The sequence below is a fragment of the Tachypleus tridentatus genome, chromosome 9, assembly GCF_004210375.1.
Source record: "Tachypleus tridentatus isolate NWPU-2018 chromosome 9, ASM421037v1, whole genome shotgun sequence".
Lineage (NCBI taxonomy): Eukaryota > Metazoa > Arthropoda > Merostomata > Xiphosura > Limulidae > Tachypleus > Tachypleus tridentatus.
The window spans coordinates 95560510-95586461 of NC_134833.1; the positions used below are offsets into that span (position 1 = coordinate 95560510).

Below are 25952 nucleotides of genomic sequence, written 5' to 3' on the forward strand. Positions count from 1 at the left end.
TTTACAACTTGTACAGTGGTATTATTATTTAGACATGGTTTGAAGGGCAGCAACATAAATAAAATAGAAACACATTGTCAGATATACAATATTTGTGAGTTTAAGAGTTATCATTTAAACATCAGTTAATTTGCAGAACAAGAGTTTTAAAAGTTAATTATTTTAAAAATGATAGTTAAGACAAGTTTTGTTACGTAACTCTGTATGAGTTGTACATTCTGTATGTAGTTTAATTATTGTACTAGCCTTTTTTAATATTGTTGATGTTATCTTACTTAAAGTTTTTAAGTTTTTCTCATTATTTTTAATGTTGTTGTTAGAGGGCTAGGGTTTTCTGTAACATGCTATAAATACATGCAGATATAGAATGTGAGTAAGAAGTACCTTAGTAAAAATGAAAAAGGTGAATTTAGACTGTGTGATTGTCAGTTTAGCTGTAACAGGTGAATTCTGAAGTGAAAGTATCATAGCTTGTAACATAAGAGATTAAGAATAATTTGCCTTCCCGAAGGGTATTCTAGAGTAATTGAACCCATTTGTGTAGATTTATTTAAATATCTAAAAAATCTAGATTAAACTGTGGTAACCAATAGTTGTAATGGTTATTTTGTAAGATTCACAGTTTGTATTGTAATAAAAAAGAAAAATAATTTGTCTTGTCAGTTGGGTTCTAGAGTAATGGAACCAGCCTGTATAGTTTTTTAACAGCAAAAAAGTATTTTAAAGCTCTGGATACAACTATAATAACCCACTGAGTTACATAAATGCATTTATCACTGGTTGTATTGTTATAACAAAGGAGAGAAGAAATAATTCTTGTTAGTTGGGCTCTTAAAGTAATTTAACCAGGCCGTATGGATTTCTGGTGAAAAAGAGAATTTTTAAAACTCTCGATTCAAATGTGCTAAACAGTAAGTAGTGATTTTTTTATACATACATTTTACTTGTTTTGAATATATATATATCATTTTAAAACAAGTGGATTGTGTGCTGTCCATTTATTGTTGAAATTGATCTCCAACAAGTCGCATACACCTCTGTAAAGAAACGTATACTGTTGCTGGTTTTCAGCTACTTAGTATAAGTTCTAGTTTCAAGTTGCACTTTGAAGTCATTCTAGAAAGATAAAAAGAACAATTTATATTTATTTTGTACTTTTATGGTCATTATGATGTCAATCAATTTGTCCAAACCTGTATAGAGATAATAAGATAAAATATAAAGTGTTACTGGAAAAAAAAATTGTGTAGGAGGTTTTAGAAATTAGGAAGAGGAAATTTTACAATTTTATGTGAAGAAAAGTAAATATTTTTAATGTTAATGTGAAAATTGCTTTACACTTCAAGCAGTCAACACTTTGACTCTATATTTATGGAGAAATTATCAGTAAAAATACTTAAAGTTGTACTTTTTGTGTATCAAAGACTTGTAATACGTACTGAAAGTGCAAAATTTTGTGAAGCTGTACCAAACGTTACAAGCTATAGTATTGAATCTTTAAAGGTCAAGTCAGGGTCAAGATTTAGGTTGAATTGACTAAGCTCTTAGGTAGAGAGTTATTTGAATTACATATTCTTTCATAAAAAAACATTTATTCTCTAAAAATGAATTTAAAAAAGTTTTTGACAGTTAATATGCCTATTTTGTGAAAAGTAAAATAATCCTTGCCTCTGGCATTGTTCCTGTCCTTTAATGAAGCTGAATATTTTGATTGCAGTAGAAAATTTAAGTAGAGAAAACTGCCATAAATGTTTTGTTTTTGTTGACTAATTCCTGTAGATGACCAGATGTTGAGAAACATTTTGACAGAGACAATTATAGTCACTATTTCAAATATTGCAACTTGTTACCTGGACACCCCACAACTTTAATTGTCCAGTGTATTTTAATTTTCTTTCTGTTACGTTGCCTGTTTATACTATTTTATACCATTTTCTGGAAGTGACACAATTTTAAATATTATGAAACTGCAGATTTTTTAAAATTAAGATTCAGGATATAACAGGGTGATATGCATCACTCCTTAAGGCTGTTGTGTATTTTTGTATTACATGTGTAAGAATCACTGGCATACGTATGTTCTCTCTGGGGTATGTGTTATCATTAAAAGTGATTGTAACGCATCAATTAATATTAAGACCTGGCATAACTTGGAGGTAAGGACACTCGGCTCCCATCCTACGGGTTTCTTTTACTGAATGTGATTGACTTTTCAGCTGTGAGGGAATTATAGTATGATGATCAATCCCAGTATTTGTTGTTAAAGTTACTGGTGGATGGTGTTTACCACTTTTCTTCCCATTAGTCTGTTATTTCAAAATATAGTTCTCAGCTAGCTTTGTATGAAATTCAACAAACAAACAAACTTAACATTAGAAATTATGTGCTAAAAGTAAAAAAATGCTTATATAAATTTATCTTCAAGTTGACAGGAACATACAATACATACTCAGAGTAAAAACAGTAATAACACACTAATTTTAAAATGTTTGAATTGCACTTTATTTTAAGACCACTAATTTATGTGTATCTTTATTTAATGTAATTTAAAATTATCAGAACATCAGATTTGCTATAAACAAAAATGTGTTGTAACTTTATATAAAAAAAGGCTAACACAAAAATTCATCAAATCCAATTTTAAGTACCTTATAGAAACATTGACTGCAAGTCATAGTTTAATTTTTTACCAAATATAAGCTAAGACATACATACCATGTGTTCATAATATAAATGCACATTGTAGAATGATCTACAGAGAATAGATTTAGTTTAATATGTTGTATTCTTATAGTGTTAATTGTATTATATTATTGTGACAAAGTAATAGATATCACAGGTTTCTCGACTGTTCATTGCTCTGTTATATAGAACTCAAGAAAGTGAATTTTCTCCGTATTTTGCAGTTTTGAGGAAGAAAATGGGGATGTTTGTATAGTGAGACCACACAGAGGCCTTCAAGCTAAGGCTCACGCAAAAGAAATCCTTTCTAGAGCATCTCTATCTTCTAGGTAGGGTTAATTTTAAGTGATTGTTGAAATCATTGTTGTCATTGGTAACTTTTAGTTGCTTATATTTTGAAGTATGCTGTGAATTAATTTAATAATTTGTTTTTATCTGGAACCTCTTTTACTTTTTAGTTTTTTGTTAGTTAACTCTGTGAATCTCAATGTATATACATTTATTACTAATTTACTCATAATTTAAAATTCTTAATTAAGTCTCAATGCTTGGTTCTAAGATTAGTTGGAACACTGAAGTAATTGACATTTCCAGCCAGTGGCACTCTGTACTCCTTTTTTTATATTAGCATTAAAAAAATTAACTTGTGAATGTAATCATACCTGAAATGGATATTTCAAATGTGAATAACATAACTATTGAACATTTTTGTACCTAAATTAGTTTTTTTGCAAATTTCTAATTTATAATGAAATAGATACCACTATGTATCTTTATATTATGAAGTTCACCCATGACTGTTGACCAAAAAGCCAGATTTCACATGCTTATTAGTAATAATGCAATCATAGCATTGATGGTGTCATAAGCTAGCATACTATTGAAAGAAATGTTTCAACAAAGTATCTTTGCTGAAACTTCCATATTTGACATTTATCTTACCATATCTTATTTGTCAAAGCTATGTGTGAAAGGCTTCTTGACCTAGCAATCAGAAGCTTACAAATTTACAGTATACAGAAGAAAGAAAAGGAGCACTATTGCATCTAGATTGTGAGAATAAAACAATTCTAACTTGTATAAAAGCCGGTGTGTTTCATATCTCGTCACTCTATAGTTCTGGAAATTGAAAGAGTCATAAAAGCCAAAATGTATTTATCCAGATAGAATAGAATAGTCCAATTAATGACTGCCTGTTACAGTTTTAGTAATGGGATGCAAGGGGACCATGAGGGGGAAACATGAAACCTAATAAGTGTGGTGAATGTTGGTATAATAAACCTAAAATAAAGATTTGCTGTGGGATCATCTAGCCTAGAGTCAAATGTGTAAAATTTATCATGAAAATAAAAATATTAATTCAGTTGTAATCTTAAATTTTTCCAGACTTAAACTATTTTTTGTTATATCACTAATATTTTGAATGAAAAGATTATCTTTTTTAATCAACAGAGACTAAATTAAGAAGTAAATATTTTTCCAGTTTTGTTGTTTATACATTTCATTTTATACTCTAGTATTTAGACTACAACAGTTTTTAGTTAAGCATTTATTACTAAGCAACAAAACATAAGAGCCATTATTGGAACATAGTGTTACCAAAATGCCCTGACTTTTCTATATACTAGAAGTTGTTAATCTTACTGATTTTCACCAATAAAAATCCTGTGAGTATACCACAACTTCATTTCATGAATGATCTCAGTTTTGACTGTCTTGTGAAGGAATTTATTTAAATTTGACTGCCTTTTCCTGTATTTTTGTTCATCAAACTTGATTTTGCAAAATTTATTTTATTTATTTATGAAATATGAGGTTAGGGTATACTATGGAGGGGGAGTGGGTGTGGTAGTACTTGCCCAATCATTTTTGATGGGCTATTGCTAGTTTATCTATATGTTTGCTAGATTTAAAAGTTTAGAAATTGTAGAAAAAGGATTGAAATTGATTATATTTTTTCATTTAGACATCATCAAGTTGAGAAATTCCCTTTGGGGGGGTAGAAATTTAAACGAGTATAAACATTTTGAACTTTTTTTATTATTTTATCTTAAACACATGTTAAAAAATGTATATTAAAGGAAAACTATTAACCTGAAAATGTGGAACACAAATACTAGGCTAGAAAGTGTTAGGATACAAAGAATTTCTTGGCTAGATATCCTGATAAGTGTATTTGTTCTGCTGATGTTTTCCAGTCAGTCAAATAGATCAGACCATTAAATATGTATATGGGTATATATGTAAAATGTATCTGTGATTATAATTATTCATTGTTTATGTAAGTGATTAGCATCTGTTGTGAAAAACAATTATGTAACATGGAGTCCATTAGTTACTAGAATATTTACTTTGTAAATTTTAAGATTTTGAAAGAAAATGTTTAAAAAGTTATATCCTTGTACTGTCTTTCAGTGTTACCTATACATGTATTTTTGTCCCCAATATTAAAGGAAAAATGTGTCTACTGTGCCTTCACCTGAAAATCTCCAGAACTTTGACCTTCTAGGGTCTATCCTTCAAACACAGTCTTTTTTGCATTCTAATGCCCAAGATATTACCATTAATAAAGATGGAACTCTGAAATCTAGGTATAGTTCATTGACTTTAAAAAGCCCAAATGGTAGTGTACAGAAAAGACCACAAGATCCAACCTCCCAGAGTACTAACTCTAAAGAAACTTCAACACAAGGGTATTCTAAAAGCAGTAATATAAGTCAGGAAAGGATTAGTGGCTTCACTGGGGAATGCATTTCTACCATTGGTGCTTGTGAATCATCAAGGACTTCAAAAGATAATTCTTGTGATCCTAGTGCTTCTAGACCAATAGATGGACAGTGTAGTTCATTTCATAGTCATCATCACAAAGAGAAACACAAACATTCTCATAAGAATGAAAAAAAAAAAATCCAGATAGAAGAAGATGTGGATATATATAGTGACATTGAATCTTTAGGGGAAGAAACACTGTTGATGGATGAAGAAAGTACTGATCATCAGTTCTCTTTGCCAAGTTGTGCTAATTATCATGTTAATTCTCATATAGGTAACCTTGAAGAAGGCAGTGATTCAAGTGAAAATGAGCTAGTTATTGATGAGGATGTCAAAGATGAGGATCACAATTACAGTGATGATGAGAATGTCCACGTTACTAATAATGGTGAACGTTTGTCATCAGAGAATGTGAATGATGAGTATAATAAAGATAATGTAGTGCAAGAAATTGTTCAGAAAGATGAAAGGGAGAAAAATAAAGTCCTCAACAGTGCTGAAAAAGATGAAAGTACAGAAGGTGGGAGTGAAGAAAATCAAGAAAATAGATTGTTAAATCAATTAAATCAAATCCAATATATATATCATAAAATGAATAAAAGAAAGATTTATTTTGGTGATGAACAAAGGCCATCATTTGTGGAATGTGTTGATACAGGTACAAGTGAAAATGACAGAGCTGCTGTGAGTCATCTTACAATTGAACCTAGAGAAGATACAGAATATCTTGTGGAAGGAAAATCAGAAGAGGATGAGGAAGGTGAAGACCATGAGGACAACAATGAAGAAACAGAAGGTGAAGATCAAGAGGACAACAATGAAGAAACAGAAGGTATGAATGATACTGAAAAAATAGAGACTGATGATGATCAAGAACAAGAGAATGGGAAAGAAGCAGAAGATTTAGATGAAACAGAAAGTACAGTGTATAACAATTATCAAGAGCAGAACAATGAAGGTGATGAATACATAGATGAAGCTGAAAATCTAGACTATGATGTTACTGAAGAACACGAGGATGAAGATGAAGTTGTAAGAGAGACAGAGGAAAATGAAGAGTGTGGAAATATTGAGGAACAAGAAAATGAGGAGGAAAAGACAAAAGAAGCAGGAGACATTGATAAAAGTGTAAAGTGTGGAGATATTCAGGTACGAGAGGATGAAGAAGTGGCAGTAGCTTACATGGATGAAGATGATAAGGTAGAGAATGTGGATATCCAAGAGGATGAGGAAGCAGTAGAAAACATTGACGAAGATGAAAATGTAGAGAATGAGGATACCCAAGAGGATGAGGAAGCAGAAGTAGAAGACATTGATGAAGATGAAAATGTAGAGAATGAGGAAACCCAAGAGGATGAGGAAGCAGAAGTGGAAGACATTGATGAAGATGAAAATGTAACTGATGATAATGTTCAAAATGAAGATATAAAAAAGGATTCAGAAGTCATGGATGAAAATAAAAGCATATATGACTATGATGTTGAAGAACATAATATTGAGGAGCAAAATAAGTGTGATAATTTAGATTCATTTGATGCTGAAATTATGGGAGAAGAATTAGAAGAAACTACAAGAACTGAGGCAAACAGATCAGAGAAAGAAAACAGTACACAACAGGAGATATGTCATAGTGAGCAATACCATGTTATGCACCATCAAGGCAATTCAAATAGTAATGCTAAATTTTCCCACCAGATAAGTTTAAACTTAGCAGAAGAAGTAGAAGATATTTCAGAGGATGAAAATGAAATGGTTTGTGAGGAAGATGAAGTCGGTAACGACTATAATAAAAATATTAATAGTTCATACAAGTTTAGTAAAGAAGGCTGTTACAATGAACAAGATGAAGATGATAAGAATGTGTCTTTACTTTTTGCTGAAGAAGAAACAAATAGGGGAGACTGTAAAAAACTGGAAGCAAAGTCAAGGAAGAAGCATAAGACCAGTTGTAAATCACATCATATCCATCTAGAGGATGAAGCAGAAGAGGGTGAAATTGTTGAAGATGCTCCCATAAAGAGATATACAGAAAGACAGAAACACAGTTCCCGGCATAATGAACAAGAAGAAATTGAAGACTTAACAGACATGGCTCCTCGAATCAATGTATCAGAACTTCCAAGAATTCCCAAAGTAAAAAATGTTGAAATGGATTTATCTGTAGAACATTCTAGTGAGAGTAAAAGAACAAGTGTTTTAGAAAGAATAGATGCTGGCTGTTCTGACATCAGCTGGAAAAAACTCTCAAAGAATTCTAAAGATAGAATTTACAGGGACAGAAAACCAAAAGATGAAAAGTTACTTTATCAACGTGAAATAAAAGGCAATAAGGAAGGAAATAAATCATACAAGTTAGAGTTGGACCGTTGGAAACAAGATGGGTGGAGTAGAGAAGGAAGTAAATATCAAAAACTGGATAAAATTCAAAAGTCAGAAACGGATCGATGGAAGCAAGATGACAAGAGTAAAGAGGGAACCAAAGGTCAGAAGTCAGATTCAGACCGTTGGAAACAGGACGATAAGTACAAAAGACTGGTAAGTGATCGAGGTAAAGAGAGATCAGAAATTGACTTGTGGAAGGAAAAGGCTGATGTAGAAGTGTCTGATCATAGTCGTTTTTCTAAAGAGAAGAAAGTTGAAAGACATTTGGAAAAATCTTATGATAGAAATAATGAAAGAAGAGAGTGGAGAACAGATAAAGGTTATGATAAAAATGACAAGCATGATAAGATGTACAAAGAGAGACATAAAAGCAAAGATCATAAAGAGGAAAGCAATAGGAGTAAAGAAAAAGAAAAGCATAGAAGGCATTCTCATGAACACATGTCTGAAAAAAGTCGTGAACGAGAATGTCGAAAAGAGGAAAAAGTGAAAATATTTACTGAAAAACATGAAGGGCGCAAAGAAAAAACTGATAAACATGAAAAGAGACATCATGATAAAGGTCATCGTCATCATGATCATAAAAAGCGAAAAAACAAGGCAGTAAGCCCTTATTCTGATGTAACATCCCTTGATGCAAAAGAAATCTATGCAAAAGGTGATAGTATTATTATTAATGTTAATTTTAACAGGAATACTGTAAAAGAGTGTGAAGTTGATGAATACAGGGAAGATAAAACAGATGGCCAGTCTGATATTAAGTCCCACAAATCTGCAAGTGTTACTGAAAACAATACAAATCAGAAAAATAAAATTTATAATGATTATTCCAAGTCAGATGGGGAATGTCGGACTTTTCAAAATAATGTACTTGAAGAAAATACTGTTAAACAAAGGTCAAAAACTCTTAAATTTAGTGAAGATATTTGGGAAGTAACACCAACAGAAATCCCACTTGATGAAGATTTCCAACTGGAAAAAGATACCATTACTGTAATGAGTGATGATGGTTCAAAGTTTGAAAGTTTTGGTTTTGAAAATAGAAATTCTTCTGATAGCGGAACTGAAGACGACTGCCATAAAAGAAATGTGGAACAAAATCTTGAGACAAATGTAGAATCTAGTGGGAAAGAAAACATTCTGCCAGTCAGTTATGATGAAAGCAGTATTCATGCAAAGAAGAGAAACTTGTCAAGAACAACTTTTCCACACTCACCATCATATCCATTCCCCATTGAAAGTGATAGCTATGACCCTTGTGAACCAACAAAAAGTCCAACATCACACCATGAAGCTTCCTACATAGTAAAATCTGTTGATGTACCTTCCACGCAGGAAGAAAAACCAAAACCACCTCCATCACCAGAATTGCCACCACTCCCGACGGAACCAGAACCAGAGGAACCACCACTACCAAAAGATTCTATGACTAATTTAAATTTCAAGACTTCAGAGAATAAAATATTAGTAGGTTCTGTAATGTCCACTTCTTTTTCATCTTCTGCTGTTGCCACACCTCATATTTCTCAGTCTCCAACATTCAGTGCACCTAAAGGGGCTTCAGTAATCCTACCAAACCTTAGAGTCCCCCCTCCAAACTTTGTGCCCCAGAATCTGCATAGTAATTCCTCTGCAAACAATGGTAATCTCTTAAATTCTGGTGGACTGCCATCATTAAATCAGCATGTTGGAACAGCACCTCCACATATGGTGTTTAGTGCTTCACATTTACATAATGTAATGCAAGGGGGGATATTTTCAACACAACCACCATCCAGTATATCATCAGCAAATGTGCCTGGTGCTTCTCACCTTGGTACTGGTTTACCACCACCAAATGCTTTACCAGTTTTCTCCCAAGTTAGGTCTCAAAATATAGGAGCCAATATTACTTTACCTTCCAGTGTAATAATGACCAATGTTCCACCTCCCAATATGGGGTTACTTTCCCAGATGTCTCTGCCTAACCTTCGACAACCTCCACCTCCACTTCCTGCTTCCGTTCAAGGCCAAATGTACTCACAAAGCCACAGTATTGTTTCCCAAGGACAAATATACTCACAAAGCCAAGGTATTGTATCTCAAGGTCAGGCTTACTCACAGAGTCAAGGTATTGTGTCCATGTCTCAGACAAAACCATTATCATCAGTTGTTGCTGCATTGTTACCAAGAGTATCAACTGCCCAAGTTACGAAACAACAGCCCCAGGAGGATGTAACGGATGTTGTAGACATGGATGTTGAATCGCCGTATTCTCCTGATTCACCTATCGATTCTCCTTTGTTAGAACTTGATGAAAAAAATGTTTCTGTTTCTCAGAACAATTCTATTTCTGTGGCAAAAGACAATTTTGAATCTTTAATTTCTTCAGAAAAAGTGACATCATCCCTTGGGAAAAGAAGTCATGATTCATTAAAAAGCAAAGTTGGGAAATCAAAAAATGGAGATCATCAGAGTTTACAATCAGTTGAATTTCAGCGATCAATAGAAGGCCATTCTAGACAGGAAGCTGCTACACATATCTCCAAGAAACCAAAACAAGACTGTAGATCTGAAACCAGCAAGCATAAACACTGTATAAGATTTGATGTTATTGATAGATCTAAATTAAGCAGCTCTGTAACCAACAGAAAGGATGAGAAGAAAGGAGTAATGATGAAAATGGATGAAAGCCAGTTAAAAATTTTGGATGAATTACCTAGTTCAGCAGTGGAAATGCAAGTTAAAGAAAAGGTACACTGTAATAACTAATATTAGTATTTAGTGTTGTTTGTACATATATTAAAAGGATTAACTTGTTTGTTATAAAGAATTTTATTCTGTTAGTAAGTGTTTTGAATTGATTTGTAAAAATAACTTTTTCCGTATGTTTACTTGTTTTTGGTACTTTTTTACTTCAGTTTATTACTCCATTTTTCTGAACCATAAAATTTTAATTACATAATGCTTTTTTATTCAAGTAATTAAAAAAAGTTAACTTAAACCAATTATTTGACAAAAACTGTGTCTCTACATTTTACTGAAACTACTAGATTGATTATCACCTGGCACGTACCAGGCTTCTCTGGAGAGTGAAATATCAATCACATTCCAATATGATCCCCTATATCACCTTTAGAGGTCCTTATTTCTCCTCTATGCATTGATTGTGTACTTCAGCTAGTATAGATTGTTATTACTCAGTATGATAGCACTGCATGAAATTGGTGGAATGTAAAAATATGTAGTTATTTGATAAGAAACAAATAGTCTTTGTAATGGTAATGTCAAGTTTATCTTCAGCAAAGGCCATTAGCTACTCTACATCTACCATTTACGTATTTCTTCATTTTTAGTTTTATAATTTTTGTGGTAATGTCTCTTATTACAATAGTTTGATTTTAACAAAATCAGAAATTTGGATTACTGTGAAGTGTACAAGAAAATATCTATATGGGAAATAAAAAACTAAACAAAAAACATTAGGTAGCATTTTGAAGTTCCATATTTCTGGTTCAAACACACAGTGTGATACATGTTGAAAGTGATTATTTAAGAAAATTTTAAGTGCCCTTTGTGTTACTTGCAAATGTAGTTCCTCAAGAAACTTAATCGTCAGGAACGAGTTGTGGAGGAAGTGAAACTTGCAGTAAAACCCTACTATAATAGAAAAGAAATTACCAAGGATGAATATAAAGAAATTCTTAGGAAATCTGTTCCAAAGGTTTGTGCTCAAAATAAGCTATATATTTAATTATTGAAAGTTAATAGGAGGTAAACTGTACACACAGTTTAGCAAGGTGTCAGTTTGGTTTAGAATTTACACTTTATAAAGATGCATTGTTTTAAATTGTTTTCATTACATTCTATTATTTATAGCACCATTTAAGTAAAAGTAGTTTGACATATGTCATCAATGTTTCCTGTTTGGTTACAGTGGAGGCAGTTGTGTGTTTGCTATCTTCATATTAATTATTCCATACGAAGCATGTATTACTGTAAAGTAAGCCACACTATAAGATTAATAATGTTGTTTGACTAATCATCAGATTTTCTGTCAGAATCTGTGTTATTTTTTCCTATGCCAATGGTATTTTTCATTTCTACATGTATCTATGTTCTTTTGTCTTTACACCTTCTGAAACTTCCTTGTTAGTTTGTTCTTTCTATGCAGCTGATCTTCATCATTCTTTTGTAGCACATTTCATATGTTAATATTTTGTTTCAACAGACAAACATTACAGTTCCACCTCTTAGTGTAGGGACTGATCATACCTAACATGTAAATATTCGCTTCTTCAGGTTATGTTTTACCTTCATTCAAACAGTTCTTTGAAATTGAAGAATACTCTGCCTGCCATTCCTGTCTTTACCATTTGTATCTCTTGTCTTTCACATTTACCATCAATAATTATATTACCTGCTTTGATGCAAAGGCTACAAACTTCCTCAGGTTGTGAAATTACCATTGGTTTAATTTTGTTGACATTAATTTTGAATCCATATTTTCTCTTTTTAGTAAGAAGCATGCCAAGTAACTAATGTACTTTCTCACATTCACTAATAAGGGTTCTATCAGTGGTATATCCATAAGTACCCTTGATATTTTCTGTTACATAAATCACCTTTCATATTAGTTTTTATGCTTATGATATATGTAATGTTGATCTGTTGGGTTGAATGTCTTTCAGATGTTGTAGAGTCAGTAACATTAAATGAATTTGAAAAAAGCTTGATAAGAATTTGAATGATGGGGGCTGACTTTAAGTATAAGTTAATGTAGTTTAGATTGTGAAACAGCTGAGAGAGACCAATAGGTCCCATGTTGTCCCAAAATGGTATCATTTAGATAACAAACCACTATAAGCTCTATAGTCAATCAAGCACATTATAGAACTGTAGACAGTTACATCTATGTCAATTAGAAATCTAAACACCAGTATGAAATTAACTGCTAATGTTGTGTAGTTTACAATTGAGCTCATTTTTAATGACTATATAGACTTGTATCAGGTAATTACAAAGTTTAGAAGGTGGATATAGCCCCCATCAGTCTTACACTGCTAAATTAGAGACAGCTAGAACAGATTATCCTGATGTAGCTTTTCAGGAATTTCAAAACAAAATCTTTCTCAGTAAGTACTGTTGTGAGACTTTGTATGTTACATGTTAAAAGGACACATGTAAGTACATTGTTGTTTAGACATCCATATACATTACAAACTTGCATGTTTTTGCTCAGTTTCTGCTAGTGGGGATTTTTTAAAGTATGTGGATCACATGACAAGAAAATCACAGATTAAATATTTTTTTAAACATTTTTTTTCTAAAACAATGCAATTAAAACTTAGATATAAAAATTTAAGTTATAATATATAAGGTTAATTAACATACATGAAGAGTAAAGATATTCAATTAAATCTTGCACGTATCTCAGTAATGTGTAGAAAATAATTTAAAATGGCATACTTTTAAAACAGTTACTGAGTCACTTTTAGAGAGAGTTGATTTTCATGCTAAGAATAAAAAAACTTCTTTTCATTTTACAGTTTCCATATTTTGTTTATATAACCTAGAGAACTTCCTAAATTAATTGAAAAAGTTTATATATATAAGAGCTATTTCAGTTTCTCTACCTTGACACTGACTGCAATATTTATCATAAATAAACTTCCAACATACAGTTTCAACACTGACATTTTAACTCTTAGTTTTATTTACCCTCTTAATTGTTGTATTCACTGAACTGGTAATTGCCTCATAAAATGCAAGAAATCACAGCAGGAGCCTATTAACTAACTTTCCTGTAGGGCTTAAGTAAACACTAAGCGATTGTAAGGTTTCCTGTTACACAGAGTCAAGTTAGTGTAATTTTATACCTTTTATTTTATTGAAGTTTATTCAGGTTAAGCGAGAAGTTTGTTGATTTTGCATTTTAGTTACTTTATAGAGTTATATTAATAATACATTACAATGAATAAAATATACTTAAAAAAGGATTTGTAGTACTCATGCTAGACAGTTTACATTTAAGTAAATTTTTCCTCCAATTAAATTTTTAACAACCTTAGGTGTCCAAAAAATACTATGCATAATTTTTGGATAAGCATTTTATAATACTGAAAATAGCTCTAGAATATAATTTCTAAACTACTATAATTTGTTTGGCTTTCTGAGTAAGCTGTAAAATGGGTTAAAACATTCTTTTAGCTCTTCTGAATAGTTATATACTGATCACATAGCTAAAGCCTTTGGCTGGGTGAATAACATAATACAAAAACTAAACTGGTATATAGCTATATGTAAAGGTGATTTTACTCTTATTATCAGTTATAAATATGTCCAGCAGACATGTAAAGTTTATTACCAATCAGTTTCAAAAGTCAAGGTTAATGAAGAAGTTTCTCTGGTAGGGTTGACATGTGTATTAATATCTTAGTAAATCAAGAGGGTAAGATGTGCAATTTTTTTATTTTTTCTTGTAATCAGGTGTAGTTTCTGTTTCTAATTGGTTGGATACTGTAGAAGGCTGTATTTGATGTTACAAAAATCCTAAATTGGAGAAGTTGGAGTTCAGATGTATTATGACAGTAAAATGTTTTTTTTTCTCTTTTTAAATTAAGAACGTAAAACTCGGTGAATATAAAATTTGAATTATAAACTGTTTTCTTGCCAAAATGTTCAGTAACATACATTGATAATTAAGTAATGTAATTTAAGATATAATAATGTAAAAGGTCGTGACAAGCACTTTAACCTAGCCACAGCAAAGCATTTGACCACAAATGAGTGCTTAGCTTTCAATATTGTTTTTCAGTGATTCTAGTTTACATTCTTCAGGTTCTAACATTTGTTGCAGGACCTTCATTCATTTCTCATGGTTAAACCTGTCTAAAACATTTTCAAAGTCTATGAAACTTACACAGATTTTTTTACATTTTTATGATTCTTTCTCCTGACGTCCTTAGGCCAAATATGCTGTGTCACATTTCATTACCTCTTATAAAACCATTTTCAGTCTTTTGTCAGCTTATTGTCAAACAGACAATTATTTAATTCAGCTAATAATTACTTTTATCTGTACTTTAAAGGTATGACTGATCAAGGTGGATAGTGTTTTGTTGAATTAAATTTCCTGCAAATTAGTATTAAAATGGACCTTTTAAAAGTATGTTAGAATTTTTCCTTCTCTCTGAATTACAAATTTTCAACCACACTTTTAATCTGTGAAAGGGTCATTTCTGTTTAAAATTTTACCTGTATCTTAACTGTGTCATAAATTTTTACATTGTTTATACTAGTAATTGGTTCTTACAGCACACTTTTCAGAATTGTTAGACCTTTTGTTAATTGGTTTTACATCTTGTTGCACCTTTTTTCCCCTCTCTTGCATATTCCATGTATATCTTTTTAACCCTATTGATACTGGTAGTTTATTGTTGAAGGGTGCATCATCATGTTTTTAGATTTACATTAAACATTTATTGAACTACTGTTTTATGAATGTGTGTCAATAAATTTTGTATCAAATTGTAGATTTTAATTCAAGCTTTAGTATAAAACAGTAGTTACTTTCTTAATTTGAAAGTTAATATAAAATACAAATAGCTAAATATTGAATATTTTGTGTTGCACTGGTTTGTAATATTATGGTTTTGGTCAGGTTACATTTTATGATGCCAACAATATGATATTTATAGCTTCATACGAGTTATAAACATAAATTTCCAGTATTGACGAGCTTGAATATAAAATAAAAATCTTCTACCTTTTCTGTTGATTGATATTCCTGAAACATCATATTTATTGAATCCACCATATTGGCTCCACCTGCCACTTCATCAGTTGAGAAAACTGGTTTATCTACATTTGTTCCCTGCTGGTACAGCAAAAGTCTACGGATTTACAATATTAAAATCAGGGGTTTGATTCCCCTTGGTGGACTTGGTAGATAACTCAAAGTGGCTTTGTTATGAGAAAACATAAACACAGTTATCTACACCTTGTTTTATTTACCTATAAGTTCATAACCAATCAAAACTTTACATTTCTATTTCATAATTCTGTTAAGTTTTGTTAGTTATTTATGGGAAAAATCTTTTATATTGTTGGAGAGTTTGAAATTTTATAATCAATGCTATTTTCAGTTGTGGAAGCATTATGTTGTGGCAGTTAATCCTACTATTTGTTGGTTAAGAGTAGCCCAAGATTTAACTAGTTGCTTTCAACCTAGTCTTATCACTTCCAAATTAGGGATAACTTGATCAGGTTTGACTGTTACAATAAAAATTGGACATTTTTTTTCACTTCACATTGTACTTCCACTATCAAATGTTGATTTCCACTGTATGAAGAATGTAATTTTTTCTATGAAATTAACTTGCCTAGTAATTCTATTTTTAATAATTCATGAGTAAGAATCACTTTTGGTTCTGATTATATAATTTGTATAAACAGTATTGGTATTTTCTTGTTTTCATTTTTATGTACACACTATTGTTTCTTCACATACATCTGTTGTTGTAGATTTTATTCTTTCTCTCTTTGTTTGAGGTTATTAATTTTACATTTTAATTTTTTGATATGCAACATTTCTTAAATATTTTATTATTATATTATTGTTAACTTCTGTTATTACACACACAAATATAAGCGTGTCTGTTTTTTCATTATCTAATTATCAATTGACGGTAAAATGTTGAGATTTTAAATATTTCTCTTGGTGATTCATCAAGTTTATTAGATTCTTTACAATGTTTTCAATTCTACATATAGAGTCACTGAAAATAATACATTTAATTTTAATAAACATCTGGCTGTTGTGTAGTTCATATGGTTTAATATATATATAGGTGAAAGTTTTCATCTGTAGATAAAAAATCCATTTATCTTGGTGTGGTTAAAAAAGAATAATTTAAATTTAATGTAAGATGTACATTTTGTATTTTATTCCCACAGCCATTCTAATATTTATTGATCTAAATTTTCAGCCATTTTCATATGTATAAATAAAGGTCATCATTGGTGATAAGTGTTAATATTAACATTTAAAAAAATTTTAAAAAACTGTGAATATCGAACTGGTAACATAAGTTGTGAGTTATATTTAAGTCTTTTCTAACTATCATGCAGGTCCATTGATAACATGATAAGTTGTAAGTGATCTTTAAGCCTTTTGTGATTATCAGGCTGATCCACTGGTAACATGACAAGTTTTTTTAGAAGTCATGTTAAAATTTGAAACTGAAAAATGTCCAGACTTGCTCATAATGCATCTTGGAACATGTATAAATGTAGAGCTTTTGTTGGTCTATGCAGCTACCAAACTCTCGAACAGTTTATTTGCTTCATTGAAAATGATCATTAGACACTTTTATCTGTGTGTATCAGAGTACTTGTATCGCAATGAATATATTTGCAACACACTACATATATAGTAGTAACTGCATTACACGAGTGCAAACTAATAGCATCTGTTGATTAGTTGCAAAAACACAGTTATGTTACATACAAGGGGGTATTGTTTCATCAAAGTAAACTGTCTAAAGTGGTACTTTTTGTAATACAACTTTAATCACCAACTTTTTTGTCACCAACTTTAATTTTTTTTTTTTATTGTTAGTCAAAACATCTGACTGTACCATAGTTAAGAAATAATGAAGAGCTTTGTATACTTGCAACAATTTTTATTTAGAAATGCAAACTGTTTTATTTTTACAGCTGGTGTCTTATGCATACTATACATGAAAGTGGTCATTTACTTTTAAAAATATGACTCTTAAAAAAATGATTAAATCTTTATAAGTTATGAGCAAGTATACTTCATAAAATTTACAAACTTTTAATAACTGAGAAGGGAAACAAACAGTTACTGTTAAAAGAGAACATACTTTGAACATTTCTGAAATTTTATAATAATATGAGCCAGTGATTTTTGTAAAGCTACATGGTACTCTTTTGCTTCACTCTACAAATTTGTGTGTAAATGTAATGCCTGTATAAAATTACAAATTGTTAACAAAAAAAAAACTAGTGATGAGGATTGTTAGAGTTGTCTTTTTATCTAGTTGAAAAGTATTATACTTATGTATTTGAATAACCACGTGTAAACTGAGATTACTTTAAATTTCAGATATGTCATAATAAATCAGGAGAAATTAACCCTGTCAAAATCAAAGCTTTAGTGGAAGGATATGTGAAGAAATTCAAATATCAGAGAAGAAAGTCAATGTCACGGACAAAACTTGGGAAAGCATCTTGAAAATCATTGTGTGTGTATATATATGTAATATATATAAGTTTGAAAAAGAAAGGTCAATTAAGATTATTCTAAGACCAAAAATATTTGCACAGAAAGGCATGACAAGTTTTTATTGTTTTTGAATTAACCCCAGGATGGTGTAAAAACTTTGCAGAATTGTGTAAAAATGTATCTGTGTTGTTGGTGAATGACACAGTTGTATATAGTGTTTTATTTTTTAACTTTGGGGTTATTAAAGCAATGTATACATGAATGGTATTGAACATACATTATCACTTGGAAGTAAAGCATTGTAATTGTGAATGATCATCAAACATCCTCTTTTGATGGGCTGAGGCTTCTTACCGACTTCAAGAATAGTCTTTTTACCTGTATTTAAGTACAGTTTGGAGTTCTGGCAACAATACAGCAAGGTAACTTGTTATAATAAGTGGTATCAGCAGAAGAAGGAAAAGGGAAACACGAAATTAGGTATTTTTTAAGAAATATTTACTTTGAGAATTAGCTTTTGACCTATATTTATACAGAAGGAAAAGGAAGAGAAACAGAAAGGAAAATAACATGATGACATATTGATCCTGAAAACAGGTTTTTGTCCTTTATTTAAGTAGAAGGAAAGGGGAGAGAAACATTAAGGAAAATATCTTTGAAGTGATTTCTTCAGTGTGGTTCATGGCACAAATCAGTAAAACTTAGGCATGAGTGAAAGGAACAAACCATTTAACATTATTAAGATAAAACTGGAAAGACTATTGAAAGTTAGTTTGAATAACTTGTAATGATATAAAAGATTTTGAGGAGTCTACTTACACGCAGCTGATTTTTAAAGTATTTTTTACATATTTTGTTACGAAAAGTAACACATCATGATGTCAAGAGTATTGAGTGTTTGCCATAAGATGGGTATTTACAATAGTAGATTAAAAGGATTGTTTGGACAATTTTTATTTATTTTATTATTAAGAAAGTGTTTAAACCTTATAATGAGCATTGAAGGTTCATTTGTGATGTCAATTTAGATGTGCAAAATTATCATCTTTAAAATAACGTATTCATAGCTATTGCAATCACTCACTCAAACTGTATTTTAATATTTAGTGGGGAAAGAAATTGTCATTTTATGTTAATTTTCATTCTAAGCAATTGATTAGGGAGAGGAATCCAGAATTACTTTTTGAAGAGTATCATCTTAGAAACTTCACTATATGAGAGAAAAAAATTCTGTTGAAAGGTCTTTGCAGAAGATAATTGAATGCACCTTTGTTTTGGAAAACAGGTTTAAATAAAAAAGTAAAAGTATTGAACTTTTTAATCTGTAAATCTTAACTGTTTAATATTTTATATAAATAATTCCAGTATTTTAAGCAGTCTGACTAACAAGTAAAAAGTTCTTGGTCTGTTTACTATATCTTGTGAAGTTCAAAGAAAATTGTTTTTAATTTGAGGTGTAAGTATTATTACTTTGCAGGTTAATCCACTTGTTGAAGTTAACTCAGTGGTATTGCTGGTTAGTTTGATATCAGTTTTGGGTATATCTTCCTTTTTAAGAGTAAACAAAGATATGTTATAATAACAATTCTACGTGAGGATACAAAACCAGTTATGTAACTTGGTGCTATACAACACCCACAGATCATTCATATTTATTTGTCTTATGATTGAAGTACCGTGGCATTTGTAAAATGTTTCTAATGTTTGTGGTATAGGTCTCTCTTTACGTAGAATTTTGTCACAAGAGGAGCTCAACAAGCAGTTTGTTATTTCACACACAACTCATCAATATCCCAGTCACACACGCAAATTAACATTTGACACAAAGGACAGAATGAAATTGTATTAAATAATGTTTCAAATTGTGAGAATTCATATTTATCTTAATATAGAGCAATAAACGTCTCCTATAAACTTTAATTTTATTGGCTTAAACTTTCAAATATCTCTAATGTAAATTTAACCAGAGTACAATTAAGTGTAGGTGAAATAGGAAGTAGTCTTGTTTAATAATATATATATAGTAACATGAAGCTATTCCGGTGTTTACAATAAGAATCAGCTTGTGTATATAATTATTTTTAGTTGAGTTAAAGTTCCAAATTGTCATATCAGTTTTCATGTTATTGCTGAAGTAATAAAACGTATTACATAAAAAGAAATTCAAACTTAAGCTTTAAGTTATATTTTATAAAGTTTTAAGGGACCACTACCTTTATTGTTTTGCCATGGGTAACAGTGTTAAACTGTGGTGTGGAAAGTGCATTGTTGTATAGAAGTGTTTGTACTAACAATGGTGTTTTTGATCAATCAATTAAATGAACTGTGTTGAATCAGTGTTTTTAATGATGGTGTCAATTATTGTTTTTTTATGTTTTTATACAAATAATAAACAGCCACTAAACTCTTCGTTCGATTTTAGTCAGAAAACCAGTGGTTGTCTTTAAAGCTGATAAAAGGACGATTAATATTAACTGAATATTCAAAAATCATTAATTTCAGTCAGTCAGTTTTTAAAACAATTATGTCTCAGTAGTAAAAAGTAATTTATATTTGATCGACGGACGTCACTACATTCGCGTTTGTTCTGAGAATTTGTTTCTATCGTGTTAAATGATCAGTAAAAAATGTGTATATTTAAGAGAAGCAAGCGCATTTGTTTAGTAATATCAAGTTACAAAACCCCTTAGGGAAATGTAAAAGTTCATAATAGGTGTCACCTATTTTTTATATTTTTATGCAGTTCTGCTGATAAACTGATAACTATTGCTTGCTGTATTATGCCAGATAAAGTATTATGCAATATTTACTCATAAATGTATCGGTTATAAAAAAATAAAATATTTTAATGAATATGAAATGAAAATTGTTGAAAAAGTACAACTTCCAAGTTTGTATTCTTGATAGCTGTAATCGGGATCTATCATAAGGAGGTTAAAAACAAAACGTTATTTCCAGTTCTTTCACTTTGAACGAGATATCTTCATTGTGTTAAACTTTGAATAAAATGCTGTTGATACGCTCTAAAGTTAAGGTTGTTGGCAACGTGATTAAAACTGTTCTGAAAACAATGTAACCAGTAGCAGATACTGCAACACTGCCGTGGGAATAATTTTGTTTTTATTACAGATAAAAACAACTTGAATATGAGTCACTAATGAGCCTGGATGTTGCACTTTGTATTCATCATTTTGTTATTTTTTGTGTAACAGCCTCATGCCCTAAATCACGTATGTACATGTAAAAGCAAGATTTTGTAAACTATTAAACCTTATTAAACTTGTCATTTCCCATTATTGGTCGTATTCTATGTGTTATTATAAAATATGGTGACACAGTATTGATTTCCCATTTATGGCATTAAGTAAATGCGTAAGATAAACCGATTCCAAAACAAATTAGTTAAGTCCGAGCACTTGAAAGAAAAACACTTTCCTAAAATGTTTGGGATACCTGCTCTCTTCGTTTGTGATTTTTTTCAACAATGTTATATGGATACTTTTGTGAATACGTTTATACATTTAATTAAAGTAACACGAACATGTTTAATCAAATTATAGACAAAAAGAAGATGGTCTGTACGAATTGTGAAAAACGTGGCACCTTGGACACAGAATTTCTGAATCACATTTCATTGTTAATATAGAATATAATTCATACACAATAACCACAGTAAGAAAAAAAGAGGTATCACCCTTTGTATCTTAAAGTATGATCTGTATAGTTGAACTTTTAAAATAATGTAGGTCAGTTCTGTTTCTGATTGGTAAAGTGTTGACTGATTTTGAATTATGAGGGTAATGATCCCCAAACTTTGAATGAGAGAAGTCCAAACTGATTACCTACGGTGTTGTAGGTAAAACAGGATACAAAATCTTTACTTTTCCCGTAAGATGATTTAAATCGAGAGATTAAGTTATAAAGTCATATTGCAAGTTTGATCCAGTTTTCTAAAAGGGATTGGAATATATTTTAAGTCGACGAAAATCGAGTACTTTTAAGATGGTACTAAATAAAACACCGAGACATTTCCATTGTAATTACTTGTTGGCAGTGTACTTTCATATAATTAAAAGCTATTTTGAAAATTCAAAAGGGAGAATCTTTTATGGTGGCGTGTAGATGTTTTAAATCAATAACAAAAAAAAAAAAAAAGCCGTAGGGACGAAAATGATGTTAGTAGTAATTACGACTTAACATTATTTACTTTAAGAAGTTCATATGAAATTAATGACAGATGAAATGTCAGTTTTTATGTGTTTTGAGGTATACTGAATAAATTGGTGTTTGTTTTACGTATATATACTCGCATACAGTATTTGCCCCTTGGTGTTGAAAATTTTGTTCAGCATAACAGGTATGGTTTGTTTTTAATTTCGCTCAAAGCTTCTCGAGAGCTATCTCCACTAGCTTTCTCTAATATAGTAGTGTAAGACCACCCACCGCCAACTCTTGAGTTACTCTTTTACCAACGAATAGTGGGGTTAAACATCAAATTATAACACTCCCACGGCTGAAAGGGCGAGCATGTTTAGTGTGACAGGGATTCGAACCCGCGACCCTCGGATTACGAGTCGAGCCGTTTAACCATCTGGCAATGCCGGACGGCATAACAGACCTACTTTATACAGGAACATTCGAACAGCGGTCTTCTTCGGTATCATAGATTTCAAATAATAAAAAAGAACGTCTGTGAAGGGGGGGGGGAGAGATCTAACCACAGGGCGTTATATGTGTTGTTGTACATTATTGCAGCTACCGTGAAATTCGAAGTGGACGAAATTCGGCTTAGCACAAGTAATAAGTGAAAAACAAATAAAACACCTAAAGAGAGGGAAGTATTATAATGTGAAGTTTCAGTTGTACAGCAGTTATAAAGGTTTATAATGCAAAAGTTTAAAGTCACCAGAAGTAAACGACGAAGATGGGATGTGAACCTACCTGGGTAGGGACGCAGTACAGTGTACTAACCACTCCGACACTTCGTCTCTGAGAAATTTATAAAATACTTGAACACTTTATTTTAATACATTATTACATGCATATACTATTATTTTATTTTCATATAAATATATGTACTCTTCAACAGATAGCGCGATGTGGCTTTACTATAAGAAAAACACACGTATATACACTCTCAAGTAACAATACCCACTTGCCTTAATGAATATGCATAGCTATTAACGAAATCTTAATGAAACTTTGGTAGCAGTAAGTTTATGAAGCTCCAGGATTGAGGAGTGGGGGAAACCACTTAGTAAGTATGACTACTTCAATGATGATTTAGAAGTAAGTCATTATGAAGTGAACGTGATCGTACCTTTTGTTTGGTATTAATAAACTTTAAAAAGGAGCATTGTATAATCAAATATTGTTATACATTCGCTAAGACTGTACTGAAATATGAACGTTCCTGATGTCTTCCTGTTTGATTATTTTTGCTGTTAGAATGTGTGTTAATAATAATGCCGCAATGCTTGATGCACCAGAACAGACTGATGTTCCCAGTTGATCTGATCTGTATAGTAACGCGAAACCTGCGATGGTCCCTTCCCCACGAAGTAAATATTTGCATAATTCAATTAACCTGGTCACCATTAATTTTGAGTATCGACGTTAATTTGATCATTTTGATGGGACGACAACTGTTTTCCTTCTATCATGTTGTGCTTTTATTGTAATTCAAGATGAAATATTACCTAATACTTGAATGACTGTTTGTTTGTTTTGAATTTTGCGCAAAGCTACTTGAGGGCTATCTGCGCTAGCCGTCCCAAATTTAACTAGGCAGCTAGTCATCACCGCCAACTTTTGGGCTACTCTTTTACCAACGAATAGTGGGATTGATCGTCACATTATAATGCCCCCACAGCTGAAAGGGCGAGCATGTTTGATGCGACCGGGATTCGAACCCGCGACCTTCGGATTATAAGTCGAACGCCTTAACACGCTTGGGCCTGAAAATTTGTTTGTTTTGAATTAAGCACAAAGCTACACAATGGGCTATCTGTGTTCTACCCACCATGGGTATCGAAACCCGGATTTTAGTGTGTAAGTCCGCACACATACCACTGTTCCACTGGAGGGCTTAAATTACTGGACTGTAATGTTGTGTCATCTTTTGCTGTGCAGTGCGTCAGCTTAATTAACAATTCATTCTCTTATAGATCCAAAACCGCTTTTCCACGTGTAGAAAATTCACTGAAAAGAAAACATTTAAGTGTTATCGAACATAAGCTAAGAAGTGTGAAATATTTTTTTGTGTACTTCATTCCTGAATCCAACGTCTGACACATTTCTAAGTACAAAACGTTTTGGATGCTTGAGTGTTAATATTTTACGAAAATTACTAGATAAAAGCAAGATATGAACAGTTGCTTTCACGGACCTGTATATAATCCTTGCAGCACGTGATTATGTACCACAAATACTCTACTTATGGGAGTGAAGGTAAAGGTTCATATACATTACAAGTAGGGTTTTCGAACTATATTGCTATTCAAAATCGTGCTTTTTACATTCGGTAACGTGCTAACTTTCGTAAAATCCGCATCTTCTAGAATAGTAATCAGTATTTAAAATAATTAAATTACAAATTGGAATCATTTTTAAGATTTACATATTCGGCAACGGCAAAGCTTAAAATCTTACTATTTTAAACTATTTTTTTTCATTAATTTCTCAAACAGTGCAGAATAAATAACAGAGTAATTTAAACGCGCGCGCGAGTGTATATATGTATATATTTTTAGTGAAAAATTAATACATTTTGGTAAAGTAAAGTAAACAAAACACAAGGAAGAACTGCGTTAAAAACAGTAAGTCCAAACTTCTGACTAATTATATTAGTGTGTTATAACTTAGAAAACAAGCCGAAATGAAAATTAGTTAAAAACGCTGCACTAATTGAAAATATCCCAGGGTACAAACAATAAAGTGGGATTATAAAATGTAACTTAGGTTTTGGAGGTGACTGAAAAGGTGGGACCCCCGTCGCGCCAACATGCTCACCCTTTCAGCCGTGGAGGCGTTATAATGTGACGGTCAATCCCACTATTCGTTGGTAAAAGAGTAGCCCAAGAGTTGGCGGTGGGTGGTGATGACTAGCTGCCTTCCCTCAAGTTTTACACTGCTAAATTAGGGACGGCTAGCACAGATAGTCCTCGAGTAGCTTTGTGCGAAATTCAAAAACAAACAAACAAACCTTATAACTTTCGTTTCCAAAAGATTCTTCAACGACAAAATATTATAATTTCTAATAGGATTTTTTAAAGTTAAGCATAAAGCTACACAATGGGCTATCTGTGCTCTGCAAACCACAGGTATCAAAACCCGGTTTCTAGTGTTGTAATTCCGTGGACATATTGCTGTGCTACTGGGGAGCACTTCCAATAAGAAGTGTGTTTTAGCCACTCCATATATAACTAGGTATGTAATTGAGAAATAAACAACAATATTTAGTCATGTATCTATAAAATCCTCTGATGAGACAGCGGTAAGTTTAAGAGTTGACAATGTATAAGATACGGTGCTCGATTCCCCACGGTTGATACAACATATAGACCACTTTACACAAACAAAAATGAATGGAGTATATATTATGATACACTCTTAGCAAAAGTACCATAATTCTGAAATCTAGCGTAGTTTGAAGAATACCGTGAAAACACTATTTGGTATACTCAGAAGAAAATAGAACTAACAGGTCCAAATTACTAAACGTTTGAAAACATTTGCTCACCTAAGAATAAAATCAACTTGAACAATAGAAGACAATTTCAAACCCAAGTGTTAACTTAAGAAACAAAAAATATTGCTTCACGCACACATACATACAAAATACGTTGGGGTATGACTGGCAGTTTCTATGGTTCTGACCCTGATT

General features: G+C 31.6%; 1 protein-coding gene across 7 annotated transcripts in view; it reads left to right on the top strand.

The window, feature by feature from the left end:
- LOC143225807 (uncharacterized) overlaps nucleotides 1-21363 on the top strand; it is a 57298-nt gene extending 35935 nt beyond the window's left edge. For 6 of the 7 annotated variants that reach the window (XM_076455846.1, XM_076455845.1, XM_076455844.1 and 3 more), the window contains 4 exons: nucleotides 2907-3011; nucleotides 5136-10569; nucleotides 11411-11539; nucleotides 17948-21363. In XM_076455846.1, the coding sequence (XP_076311961.1) occupies nucleotides 2907-3011; nucleotides 5136-10569; nucleotides 11411-11539; nucleotides 17948-18076 (5797 nt within the window). In that variant the 3' untranslated portion in view covers nucleotides 18077-21363. The remainder of the gene's footprint in view (nucleotides 1-2906; nucleotides 3012-5135; nucleotides 10570-11410; nucleotides 11540-17947) is intronic. The other variant, XM_076455849.1, reaches the window with a different exon arrangement.
- Nucleotides 21364-25952: the final 4589 nt, after the last annotated feature.